This window comes from Condylostylus longicornis, unplaced genomic scaffold, assembly GCF_029603195.1.
Source record: "Condylostylus longicornis isolate FDR11 unplaced genomic scaffold, ASM2960319v2 ptg000081l, whole genome shotgun sequence".
Classification (NCBI taxonomy): domain Eukaryota; kingdom Metazoa; phylum Arthropoda; class Insecta; order Diptera; family Dolichopodidae; genus Condylostylus; species Condylostylus longicornis.
In genome coordinates, this window is record NW_026578049.1 from 4,324,845 (window position 1) to 4,338,887 (window position 14,043).

Below are 14,043 nucleotides of genomic sequence, written 5' to 3' on the forward strand. Positions count from 1 at the left end.
GATAATAAAGAGGTAAATGGACAAAGGGATTAACTAACATTTTGACGAAAATCGAGTTGCTCGGATAGAACATAAATAAATTTCACATATTTTCAACTGTGATTATTGTTATGGCTTAGAAACTTAAGAGAAGACGATATTGACAGTGCACATAGGAGATAAGTAACAAAAAATTTAAAATTTTTATGATTTGTTAACGAAAAAAAAAATGTCAGAATGCAAACGTAAGTCCAAATCCCTTTGTCCATTTAGCGCTTTATTCCAATATTTTTTATTGTATTGTTCATTGATTTAAAAAAAGAAAATAATGTAAACATTATTTGGGCAAGGTTTATAGCATTAAAGTGACGTAATAATTTATTTAAAGAATTTCAACAACACAATAATACAACTTATTTATATTAAATTAATTAATAGAATTACAAGCAAAAATTATTTAAATTAAATTATCCAATAATTAATAAAAATTATCAATTTGCTCATAAAATATTTTTTTTTTTCACTTAGACGTTTTTTCCATGTAATAGCCCCAACAATATGAGTCAATTTGTAAGAAATTGAATTGCAAAATATTTAATTTAAAAAAAAAACAAATGACAACTGAAATGAAGTGACATTTTGTAATGTGCAAAAATGAGCAATATTAAATTAAAAATGGAATATGCATAAAACAATTCGAATTTCATATGAAATAAATGATAATAAAGAAGAAAATCAACATGGAGGACATTATTAATGACATGTGACATATAATAATTGAGTAGAACTAAATGCTTATCGAGCGGCTGCTCAAAAATTTTATAATATTATTATAATTTCAAATTTAATATTTTGTCTTAACCACTTTAGTTTTAAAGAAAACCCCATTACTATTATTGAAAATAATTTTGAAACAATATTAAAAATTTTGTGAATTTTTTTTTCCACTTCATAATTTATATACTGCAATTTATGCACTGCAATGCTAAGTTTTTTTTTTTTGGCATATTTATGTTTTATATACTATACTTTGTTTGCTGGTTATAAAATTACTGTTTTGGTTTCTTGGGTATTTTTTCTCTCCTGTTGTTTTTTTTTTTTATTATTCTTTCTAAAACCAAATGGTATATATGAAAACTGAAAAAGTTTATAAATTTCTTATTTTGTCTTGTGTTTTTTTTTAATTGTTATAATCATAAAATTTATTTCTAACTGATGGTATACTATAGTCTTAAAATAATAAGAATAAAAAAAATAAATTGTAGTAATTCACAAAATATAGGAATGCAAGTTTGTATATTGGTGGTGTGTCATTGCTATTATTTTATTCTTGTGTGTTTTGAAATATTATGCACCAGTTTAGTAATTTAAATATATATATTATTATGAATGTATGTGATATTTTTTTAATGTAATAAATGAAAAAAAATTTTTTTTGTATATAACAAAGTACAAAGTATTCTATAAATATAACTGTATTGTTATATTAAAAATGTTAATACTTGAAGTTAAATAAATCGTATGTAAAATGGGAAAAAATATGAAGAAAAGGAAGGAACAAGAAATTGTTGAAAAAGAGGTGAACATTTCTGATAGTGTGGTGAAAAAAGAAGTATAAATTTATAAATTTTGTTCATTTTTTTACTGTGATTCTTTTTCTTGCGTTTCATTTCTTTAAAATGTTAAAATATTTTTGTTTTTTTTTGAAAATTGTTATTATGCAGAACTTTTTAGTTTTGAAACCCTACTATTTTTAGTAATTTTAATTTTTTGTTTCTTTTCTTATTATTATATTTACTATAGTTTTTGCTTTTTTAATATATTTTTAATGTTTTTTTTTATTTTCTTTCTCTAACATACATTATATGCGATTTTATGTGATAATTTGATGATTTGGGCAAAAATTTTAAGAAATTTACACAGAGAAAAACTGCAATATTAAAGTATAAATAAAATTTGTATTCTATTTGCATGGCAATAGTTGAAAAAGGCAGTAAATGAGGGATAAGTAGTGGGCATAAATAAAATATTTTGGAATAATGCAATATTTTGGGAAATATTATAAAATTAATTTTGGAATTGCGAGAAATTTTTCTTTAAATACTATACGTATTAGAAAATAAATTTGGTTACAATGTCCAATTCTAATTCAAATTTACTTTCTAAGATTTGAGATTTTTAAAATAAATCACCTAGAGGAAAAATTCCATTATTATACAAATATTTGAATCACTTTAATTACATTAATTATTCCCTAATTTTTCATATTCTCGTGTATATTAAAGTATGAAATAAAATGTGACGACGAGTAAAAACAACAAAAAATTTAAAATTCTTTCGTGCCGTTTTTTTTTTAGAAAATTACAATAAATTTTAATGTTTGTTTGTTTATTTTTATTTTATAGTTTCATTGCTATTTTCTGTCATTGTTTTTTACTTTTATTTTTATTATAACAAAAATTGTAAACTTTTGATTCATAATTTTAAAAAAAAAAAGAAAAAGGCAATGTTTTCATTTTTCTTCTTCTTTTTCTTACTTTAAAATTTAACTTGCGTTTTTTTTCTCTGTTTATTTTTCTGATCCATTTAAAGCCGTTAAATAGCTAACAACCGTTTGAGGTTATGTTAAATTTATTTTTCTTATTTTTTTCTTTGTTCTTGTTATTCTTTAAATTATAATAATTTTATTTTATTCGTTGTTTCGTCAGTTTATTTGTCATTTGTTATTTTTTTTTTGCTATTTATAAATTTTTTCTTCTTGTTCTTTCTGCATAGCGGTTGCAAATCTCTTTAAAACACGCAATAATTTTTGAACTACTTACACTATACATTCATATATGTACACAATGTATTTATAAAATATAAAACTAGAATATTGTAAGATGATGGAATTTCAAATATAAATGAAAAGAGGATACAAAAAAAAAAAATAAATATAGGACAAAAAAATATAAAAAAATTATTCAAAGTATGCATACATTTTTCTTTTTTGTATTACAATTTAATAATAATAAAGGAGAATAAATAAATTTCTTTCTATCTTTAGTTATAAGATAGTGAAATACAATAAGAAATGAAAAAAGAAAATCAGAAGAAAATTGAGGAAAATATTAAACAAATAAAATGCTCCTTTTAAAGAATAGAAAAAATAAAACGGGAAAGGAAAATTTTTATATGTAAAAATTAGTGAAAATGGGTGATTAAACGAAGATGATTTTCACATTTAATATACTATAACCGTATTATGGGGGAATGTGTGGATGTGTAAAAATAAAATTATAGAAGAATTATGATGGTATTTTTAATCGTTAATCATAATCGTCATCATTATCAATATCATTATTATTTAAAATATGCCTATAGATGTGTACATATTATTTATATACAGAGTGTTCCGTACTTTGTTCAAATGATTTCATTCGTTCGCACTTGTTACATGTTATGTTATATCAAAATGAAGTTCAGAATTCATCATTAGATTAGATTACCGACGTGTAGTTATAAGTAAAGAACGATTAAAAGAAAAATTGAAAAAACAAATTTTTTGATTCTGAATTTAAGTATTTTATAAATTAAAAAGGACCTTCAATTCTACTGATAAAGATATTATAGAAAAAAAATTTTGTGCGCTTTAAAATAAATTCATCAAGCTAATTTTAATTGCCATATTCTTTTCGAAGTTATAAGCAATCAAATAAGTGATAAATAAAAACTTCCCGATTTAAAGAAAGAAGAAATTCAAGGCTGTATAAAGCGGTAAAAATTCTCTTAATGGTTTTTTTTCGTTTGAAAAAATTCTATTAAGACTTGGTTCGGGTGTACCATTGAGTTTCGGGCACCCTTTATATTTGAAATAATAAAAATAATTTTCAAATTAAAATTAAAAATATAAAAACTGGATACATAATTTTCTTTTTCTTCACATTCCGTTTTTTTCTTAATAAATAAATAAATATATATATTTTGTAATTGTTGTAATTATATATAACGAATTTATATATATATGCAAGACATGGGATAGAAATTATAAATAAAATCATTTTTCTTCAGTCATAAGTTACAAGTTTTTTTTGCAATTTTTCTCTTTATTATTTGTTTGTTATAATTTTAATTTTTAAAACATTTGCATGGTATATGGTGTATAACAGTCCTCTTAATAGAATAAAATATAAAATAAAAAGTGCATGCAATATGATTTAAAAACACAACAAATATACTGCAATGAAAAACAATTTTCATTTTTTTAAAGTTTTATAATAAATAAAAGAAAAAATTAAACAAGTAAGGAAACGCAATTTCTAAATACTAAAAAAAAATTCTCTTTTTTACCTTTTTAAAATGTCTTAATAATAATGCAAACATATACCACATATAACATGTACTTAGTATATACGCTATTAACGAAATAATTTGAAAGAATTTTAAAAATAAATTAAAAAGAAAAGTGTTATACATTTGATATAAATATGAAATTAATTTAAGAATTTAAAATTTTAATTTATTTTAAACAAAAGAATTAAAAAATTTAATATAAAGTGATAAACTATTTAATGGGATAAAAGAGGGAAAATTCAATGAAAAATAATTTTAATAACACTTTAAAAAAAAAATTAGAGTATTAAGTATAAAATATTCAAACACATAGTGCGTATGTGCCTCCATGCATGTATAGTGAAGTGTTTATGCAATTAAAAAGGAAGAAGTCTTGTTATTTTAATATTCATAAATTTGTAATTAAAAAGTTTGTGATTTAATAAAAAAAATTTGTTAAAGGATTCTTTATTATGTTCTTGCTTGTTAGGCAGAGTAGATTGCCGAAAATTTTCCATATAATATAAAAAGCTTCTGTATTAACAAGAAAATACTTATTACAAATATTTTAGTTAATCACTTTGTAAACAACTGAGAATAAAACCAACTTGTCGGACTCATTTTAAAATTTAACACAACTCTCTTAAGTGTATGATAACTTAATTATTATTCTAGTGCTTTTTCATATTTTTACCCTCTCCCTAAAAGTATGCAATCCTTTCAATATATTATACATATTATATGATATACGATAGACGTCGTTTAATAATTTATTAAAGGAATAAAGTAAAAAAAAATTGTTTTCACTATTTTTAAATAATTTTCAAATAATTCAAACTAATTGCTTAAAAGATCCTTTTATTACGATTTCAATTATTTATGATTTAATTAAATCAATTTTAATTAATAAATATTATATAAATACAATATTAAAAACTTACCTTTAAAAGTTCCCTAAAATATGGACTGCATGCTGATAGAACAACACGATGTGCTTTTATGCTACGTCCATCACAAGCTAATGTAACATCAACAAAATCTTCGTCATCGCGCAAATTCTCAAAAGCAGATGTTATACTGCTTTGATAATTATTCCAGCGCAGACAAAAATGTTGTGTGTCCACCATTTTGACAACTTTTTCCTATAAAGAAAAAAATAGGAAAAAAAAACAATTAATTTTTAATAAAGACCATAATTTAAATCAGAAATATATACAAATATAATAATAAAAATTATATTTTTAAAAATTAATTTAAAAAAAAAAAGTGTTGACAAGTTTTTTGTAATTGTAATAGATTTACTACATTTTTTTTCGAAAATTTTTGTTAAACCAAAATAAGGCATTTTTTTCAAAGTTTAACCACCACTCTCTCACTTTGTATCTGAAGCTGTTAAATTATTATTTCAGGTATTTTGAGAGTAGGACAAATCGGATTAAAAAAAATAATAGTCGTATTACAAAAACAGGATTGGAACTACACGTTTCGGCTAATCGATTGGTCCACTTGTTGTTCTATATGGTGCTTTAAATTTCAGTCATATACCATTTTAATTTAGTAATTACTAATTTTTATTTAAGAAATGAATACTTTTTTTTTAATAAAAACCAAAAATCGATTTATTCAAAGAAAAATTCCAAATGTCACAACACTATCATAATAATAATTAATGTTATTAGAATATAAAAAGTTTATATCGTTTACACACACTGAAAAATAAATATTATAGATTATAATTAAAAATGTACAGGACTTCTTCACCGTTATTTCTTTTACTTGTAATTGTTTTGATATTATTTTTCATTTTTACAAATTTTTCCATTTTTTTTTTTTTTTGATTTGTTCTTTGATCATTCAATTCAAACAGAATTACATAGAAAATAAAATGAAAAAATGTACCAAAATAATAAAAATAATAATGAAATATAAGGAATAAAGAGAAAAAAAAAATAGTAAAAATGAGAAAGAGAGGAAAAGAGATTCAAAAATCAAAATGAAAGAGAATAATAAATTAAAAGAAAATTTTCTATAGAAAACTTTAACTAAGTTTTTCTTCTTTTATTTTTTTTTTTTTTGATTTATCACATGAAAAATCTATACTGATTTTTTTTTAGTTTTGTAAGTAGTAGTTGTAAATAGTAATAATAATGTATTTCGTATAATTTTATACATGTATGTATATACGTTTACTTGTTATACACATAATCAAATGAAATATCTGTCATTGAATTTATTTTTTCAGAATAATAGGGATGGTAATATTGGTATTCTAATAAATCGAATTGAATTATGTGAAAATTTTTCAATATTGAATTTTATTGATTTATTTTCAAAATTTTCTGTTGTATGAAAGGATGAGCATCAGCATTTAAAAGAATTTTTTTTTGTATATTCGTACAATTTAGTTTAAGAATTCAATTTATATTATAAATTTTGAATTGATTACAATGAAATCTTTTCTAAATATAGCAGAGTATTTATTATACTCGTATTATTGATTTTCTGATTTATTTTATAATATTAAAGTTCTTCGTGAGTTCGAAATTTTATTTTCTTAATATTGTTAAAGTATAAAACATTAAGTATATTACATCAAGAATATTTTATTTTAATATATAATTTTTTAATAAATAATTAATTAGCTTATATCAATTTATTTCTATTTAGATATTTATATAAAATGGAATTTCAGTCATTACCATCATTTTTATTGTAAAAATATTGCAATCACTACATCAATCTCATAATTATCAACTATCACGTTAATTAATAATGTCTAATATGTAATTATTTAGAATTAAAGTTCTCAATCTGTTTCTACTTAATTTACAATTCTCAATCTGTTTTGCATTTAGTAACTTTTGTTACAGTTTTTAACATTTTTTTTTTTAAGAAAATTTTTTTATATCTGGTAACAATATTGCGAAGATTTTTATGTATTTTTGTACCAATTTTTTATATAATTTTAACTTTAACTTCTAAATTTATTAATCTCAGAACTTTAATCTCAGAAATTAGTTGGCTTAGGCAAACACAAAAATTTATTTGATAAATGATGTATTAATTGAAATTTAAGTTTTTAGTGTTCTAATACTCTTTTTTGATGGCGCTATAATTTTGTGGGAGAGAGGAGAATATAATGAATGAACAGTGTGATTGTAGCAGAAGCTGTACAACTTAAAATTGAATTATTTTCAGAATAATGTTCATAATATAATGTTTTGCAGACGAAAAAACCTAATATAATAAGGGAAAAATCTTAGTAAAATCTTAAGGGTATAGTCGGTATCTTGCGTGTTACTCGTAATAAAATAACGTGTTTAGGGAAGAAAACAAAAAAAACGATAAGTATATAAATAAAAATAAGTGTTGTGTCTATGGTATTTAATCTAATTTTAAGCATATTGGTGGAATCAAATTTCTTTCTGAATTAGTAATAATGGGTGAGAAAATTTTACAATTTTTTAAAATATTTCCTTTATAAATTTAATTAATTTATTAAAATTTACAACGAAATTACTACATACTGTTTAGCTAGTTTCTAAAGGGACCAGGCTCGTTCTCGTGAGGGCGGGGGATTTTATAGATCCGGCGGTATCACCATGAGGCATTCTGGCCTATGTGTATCTTACGGTAGTCGCGTCGACCTAACCTAATCTAATATAAATTGTCTTGTCATAAGACCGTCCTAGTGTGCGGACGATTTGTGAGATAATATTGTAGTCACCCCTATAAAATATTAACATATGAAATACTACACATATTTAATTTATTTTTATATGAACGACAAATTCATCTTGAGAACCTCTGATCAATTTAATATTGTTAGAATAATAAATAAAAACAAAAATATTAGCAAAAAAAAAATAAAACTTAAAATAATTTTTTTCCTTTTTTTTTCCTTTAAAAACTTATTAAACATTTCAGTTATTAAATATATGGTATACAACTATTCATAATTATAAATATACTGCATATTACTTTTACATGATTACATAAATGTATATGTACATATATGCATACATATGAATATCAAAGGATATGTACTACGTAAATAAATCTATTCATATTTTATAAATTTACATACATACGTATTGAGTTTTCATTTGACGGCAAAATAAAAGGATTTTGTTTTCTTTCTCTATTTTTTTGTTGTTATATTTTTTGTTTTTGTATATTTCAGAATACTTTTATTTTGTTTTTGGATTTTTGCTTATCATATTTTTTTTTTTTGAAATTTTAAGAGGCGGAATAAGTTTTTATGTACGTTTTGTTTTATATACGTGGGTATATATGTACGGCGAAAATATTTTCTAATATAAAAGAATATTTAAATAATTTTTTGTTGAATTTATATATACATACATTCATAATTATTATTATATGTATAGTATATATTGTAATATGTAAGTATAGTTGTATGTAAATTTTTCAAATGAAATTTCTAAGTAAAGAAAATCCCTTTTTTTTAGAAAGTTATACACAAAACTATTGATAAATATATATATATACATGCATATATATACATAATATATATATGTATGTATATATTGTGTAATTACATATAAAATTTCACTAGTTTTTTTGATAATTAAAAATGATTTGTTAAGAACTATTTATTATTTTAACAAATACAAAAACAGATAGAAAGAGATAGTGATAGAGATGAATATAAATTTTAATGTTTTTGAATTTGTATAGAAACTTTATATAAGTACCTATATATATATATATATAAATGCTTAGAATATTTAGATCAAATAGAATTTTATTTAGATATGTAAATGTATGTATATATGTACAAATAGTAGGTGTTTGTTTAGGAAAATTAAAATTATGATAAAGAAAAAAAAGGGATAGAGAGATATTCAAAAATGAAATAAGAAAAATGAAAAAGAAACAGAAAATGGAGAAAGTGGAGGAGGTGTGGGATGAATTTTGTTTTGTATAAAAAAGGATATTAAAATTTTTTTTGTTTTATTTTTTATGTTTTTTTATTCTAAAGCAGTAAATGTGTTGGTTTTTACAACCCGCCATTTTTAATTAATTTAATATTTGACAATTTTATTATTTTTATTGTTGTTTTCGTTTTTTGTTGAATTTTTAGTACTCTATTGTAAAAATTATTATTAAATAAATTTTTACAAATTAATTTAAAAAAATTTTGCATACTTTTAGGGCCGTTGCTACTAATAATAGAATACATACATACATGCAATTTGTATTTTTATTATATAATAAAATTTAATTGAGAAAAATTTTTATGATTAATTGAATAGAGAGAAAATTTTATTGGTACCGTTAATTCAAAAGAAGAAGTAAAACACGAACACAAATAATTGAAGTAGAAAGTACAAATAATTGAAGTAGAGAGTACAAATAATTGAAGTAAGAAATTTGTATTTAAATAGTAGGAGGTCTTCAAGCCAAATTTGTTCTTGAGAAAATCATAACATAAATATGTTATATGATTTTTGTAAAACAGATTTCCTTTCAGCATTTATATGCAACTTGTATGACAAAATTTCCAAAATCTTGCGTAACTCTAACAAAAAAATATACATTTTTTATTGTTTTAAAAAAGGATTATAATATGTAATTTGAGAGGCTCCGAAACAATGTGGCCTAATTCTCTATCCAAAAGATCTTGCCACAATATGTGAATTAGGTCTATTTTACTTTGAAGAAAATTAAATTTTGGGTTTAGGCTAAAATTTTATATAGATTTCTAACAAAAAGGCAAAAATTCTGGAAATGATGGTTAGGTCACTTTGCTTCTGAGCCCCTCATATATTATAACTGAATTACATATTATAAGCAATTCCATAATTTCTATAAATTGTTCAAAATCAATTAATTGAAATTTATATCTAACTCAAGACTTTAAGAAGTTTTCCGAATAAGTAAACTATTTAGAAAATTTTTATGGAATAGGTGGGTATTTCAAATACGATTGGATCAAAGTTGAATTTTCCAATCCAATCTGTAATTAAATAACTATTAAATAGCTGTTGCGTTTTCAAAATGAATTTATATATAGATTTAAAAAGACCCAACATGTCTTCTGCATTATCCGGTCTTCTTTTTTGTAAAAAAAAAAAACAAACACGAAGAATAAATATAAGTACAAACATAATTCTGCTTGCTTTTTTTTATCCTTACAAATTCCTTATTTTTGCTAATTAATCAAAGTGTTTGTAATAATATGGACGACATTTTTATATTCTTTAAATAATAATGGAAGACATTAGTTAAAAAAAAAATTTTTTTTTCTAATGATCAAAGGAAGTTTTTTAAGATATAAGCATCTAAAATAATAAGTAAAGAAAAAAGAAAAGAAAACTAAGATTAAATCTTCTGTGTGCTTTTTTTTTTTCTTTTTTTTTCTATTTAAGTTCCTTAAGAACATTAAATCCTTTTTAATCTTTTGTTGTTTTCTAAGAATGAAACAAAAAAAAAGCTTAATTTTTTTTTGCTTTCTTTTTTTTTGGGTCAAGAGTGAAAATGGCTTAGGTGTATGTTTTGTTTTTTTCTTCTTATTTAATTTTGTATTGAAGAGAGGATGATAAAGTAAGGAAAAGTATGAGAATATGAGAGATCCTTAATTTTTTAATTAAACATTTTTGTTTTTATTTATTTTTATTCCTTGTTTTTTTTTAGGTAATTAGAAGAATTAGATTTTAGTTAACGGATCTAATGGTAGAAGAAAAAGTAAAAAAAAAAGGAACAAATTCCAAAGAGTATAGAGAAGGAGATCGGATAGAATCAAGAGATAATGGTGAGTGGCAGGCCAGAATTGAGGAGAGAAAGGTTGAGTATAGAGAATTTAGGAGTTACTTTGAAGTTGTACTAATTGTGTTTTTAATTTTTTTTTTTTAATTTCTTTTTTAGTTTTAGATAATTAACTTTTTTCTTGTATAACATTATCTTTAAATCTTTAAAGAGTTTACTGTTTTTTAATAGGAGTGTATTAAAACGTGCATATAATAGAAATTTTACAGCCTCTAAAAGTAATATCTAAAATTTTGATATCTTATAAAAAAATTCTACATAAGCAGGTAAAAATATGTTTTTGTTATTTAAATAATTAGGTTAATTAAAATTTTACTTTTTAATCTCTTGTAGATTCAATGGGTGAGAGATGACATACACTCTCTGTAAGTAAATAAGTTTTTGATAAAAATCTTTTATGTTTAAGCTACGCAGCTAAATTATTCAAAAAATTAGGCTGACGTTCATGGAATGGTAGTTGGAACAAATCATTATCATAGTATATGAGATTGTCCCATGGGAGAATACGTAATTTTATTGAGACAACAAATAATTTCAAGTAATTGTTCTTTCATTTATTATGCCCACATTTAATGCTAATAATATTAATTGTTTAACATCACATTCATGAATCTTCCAATGCTATGTAACAATAGATAATCTATATGCAACACATTAAGAAGAATAATTTGTATAAATATACAATTAACTTTAGAGTCTTATTCTGTTGGAATTTTAATTGTTAATAATTGTCGTATAATTTGTCGTACGTATAACATTTTTATCTTATTATAATTGAATGCCCATTCTTTTGCGATTTTCTATCATACATAAGATGATAGGGTAAACTTAAAAAATTTTCTTTGAAAAATAAAATTTCTTACCACCAATTTATTTTAAATGAAATGCAACGAAATATCCAATAATAAAATTAATTAATAATTCACGCATGGTAACAATTTAATTTCACAAAATTTATAAAATAAATTTTTAGTTTTTATATCTTTTACTTTGTTACTATATGGTAACAATAATCATAAAATATTTCTTTTTTTTTTATGAATTTTAAAGCTTTTTAATTATTAAAAAATTATCAAAATTACTATCATTCAAAACTATACTAACATACGAAAATATACATATATTTACATATGCATAATATGTATGTACATGTGAACATACAAATTTATTTAATAAATTATAAAAATTAAATATTGATCACTAATAATGAATCACAGTTTGAGAACTTTTCTATTTCACAATTTTCTCTTTTTTTTTTGCATTTGAAACAAAAGAATTTTTGCTGGTGCACTAGTACAGTTATTTTAATTTATGAAACGGTTTTCTATTTTTTTTTTTTAATTATTATTAATAATTTTTAATTATTGTTACTTATAGTAAAATTATTCAATTTAAAAATTAATGAAAAAATTAAATATAAAAATAATTTTTTTTTAAATTTAATCACAGACTTTTTTTTTTAATTTTAATACAATTTTGTTTTTTGTTCTTCTTCAAATTTTGAATCAGAAAAATTTTTGAATCGACCGAATTTTAATCGCAATCTCTTCAAAACTGAAAAAAGAAAAACAAAATTTTGGGGGAAAGAATGTCGAAAAAAAAAAACATATGATTCAATCAGTTTAAAAAGAAAAAAAAAAAAGCGCATAATACTGCCAAAAATATAATTTTTTTGCTTTATTATAAAAAAGTTAGAGAGTAACCGAAAAAAAAATAAATAAGACAAGAACAAAAAAAAACTGAATATTAAAAAAACTATTTTTTATAGTAAAGGAGCTTGTTGTTTAAAATGATAGCCTCATATGCCATGTGTTTATTGAAAAAATATTAGAATTCCATTGAAATTATTCCGAGAAACGTACCACTAATACTACTTAGTATTGTAACTTTTAAAAGAAATATTAGCAAAAACACAAGCCAATTCTGACAAATTCGAAATTATTAACAGAAGAAGACCGAATTTTGCATGTCGCCATTAATAAAATATCGAATATACCGTAAACTTGAATGAAGAACTCTTATGTTTATTTAAAATTATAATTTTTAATTAAAAATATTCCGTATATGTATACAAGGTCTCCGTACAAGCTAATTTTCAAAATATGTAGAAGGGAATTCGCTCCGCATTTCCGCTCTGCATAAATTCGAAAATAAAATATTTAAAGTCTATTTTCCACATGAATTTCAGATTAAAAATTTGTTTTACAAATTAATTATTAAATTAAATTCTAATTCAAAAATTTTCATTAATTCCAAAAATTACCCATAACCTCTTAAATAATTCTATATTTACATAATAATATATAATATATATATACATACATAATATAGAAATAATAATAATAATTCTCAATTAACTCTCACTTTCTATCCTAGCCCATATTATTATTATTATTATTATAAAAAGCTTAAGAATTTATTAGTTTTTTTTTTCTATTTTTTTTTTTCAAAATGAAACAGCAACACACTATTATTCTACTATACTTATTTAAATTCACATACACATTAAAAAAAAAAAAACAAATTTTATTATTTATTATGAACATACATATATACATATATGTATAATATGTGTTCGGTAAAAGTTAGTAAACAAACACAAAAAAAAAAGTCAAAAAACTAAAATAGCAAAATTTAGAAATCAAAAAAAAAAAAACCAAACACACGAATTTTTTTCCTTAAAAAAATTATTAACAAAAAAAAAAAAAACAGAAATCGCAACTAAAGTCTTATTCACCTAAAAATGGTAATATCTATATGTACATACTTATATACATTATACTTATACATATTCATAATGCATGTGCTATATTGGGTTAAATTTATAGTTGTATGACGATGACGTTCGGTTAAAAAAAAAAATTAATAAAGAATTTTTAGAATTCTCGCAAATCATTTTTTTTCTGATTTTCTTATTTTTGTTTTTTTTTTTAGATAATATTCTTAATGTGTGGAGAGCAT

At 21.8% G+C, this 14,043-nt stretch overlaps 1 protein-coding gene across 5 annotated transcripts in view; it reads right to left on the reverse strand.

Moving 5' to 3' along the window:
- LOC129613111 (broad-complex core protein isoforms 1/2/3/4/5) overlaps nt 1–14,043 on the reverse strand; it is a 160,081-nt gene that overhangs the window by 66,820 nt on the left and 79,218 nt on the right. For all 5 annotated transcript variants that reach the window (XM_055527044.1, XM_055527043.1, XM_055527041.1 and 2 more), the window contains exon 2: nt 5,232–5,432. In XM_055527044.1, coding sequence (XP_055383019.1) covers nt 5,232–5,417 — 186 coding nt within the window. In that variant the 5' untranslated portion in view covers nt 5,418–5,432. The remainder of the gene's footprint in view (nt 1–5,231; nt 5,433–14,043) is intronic.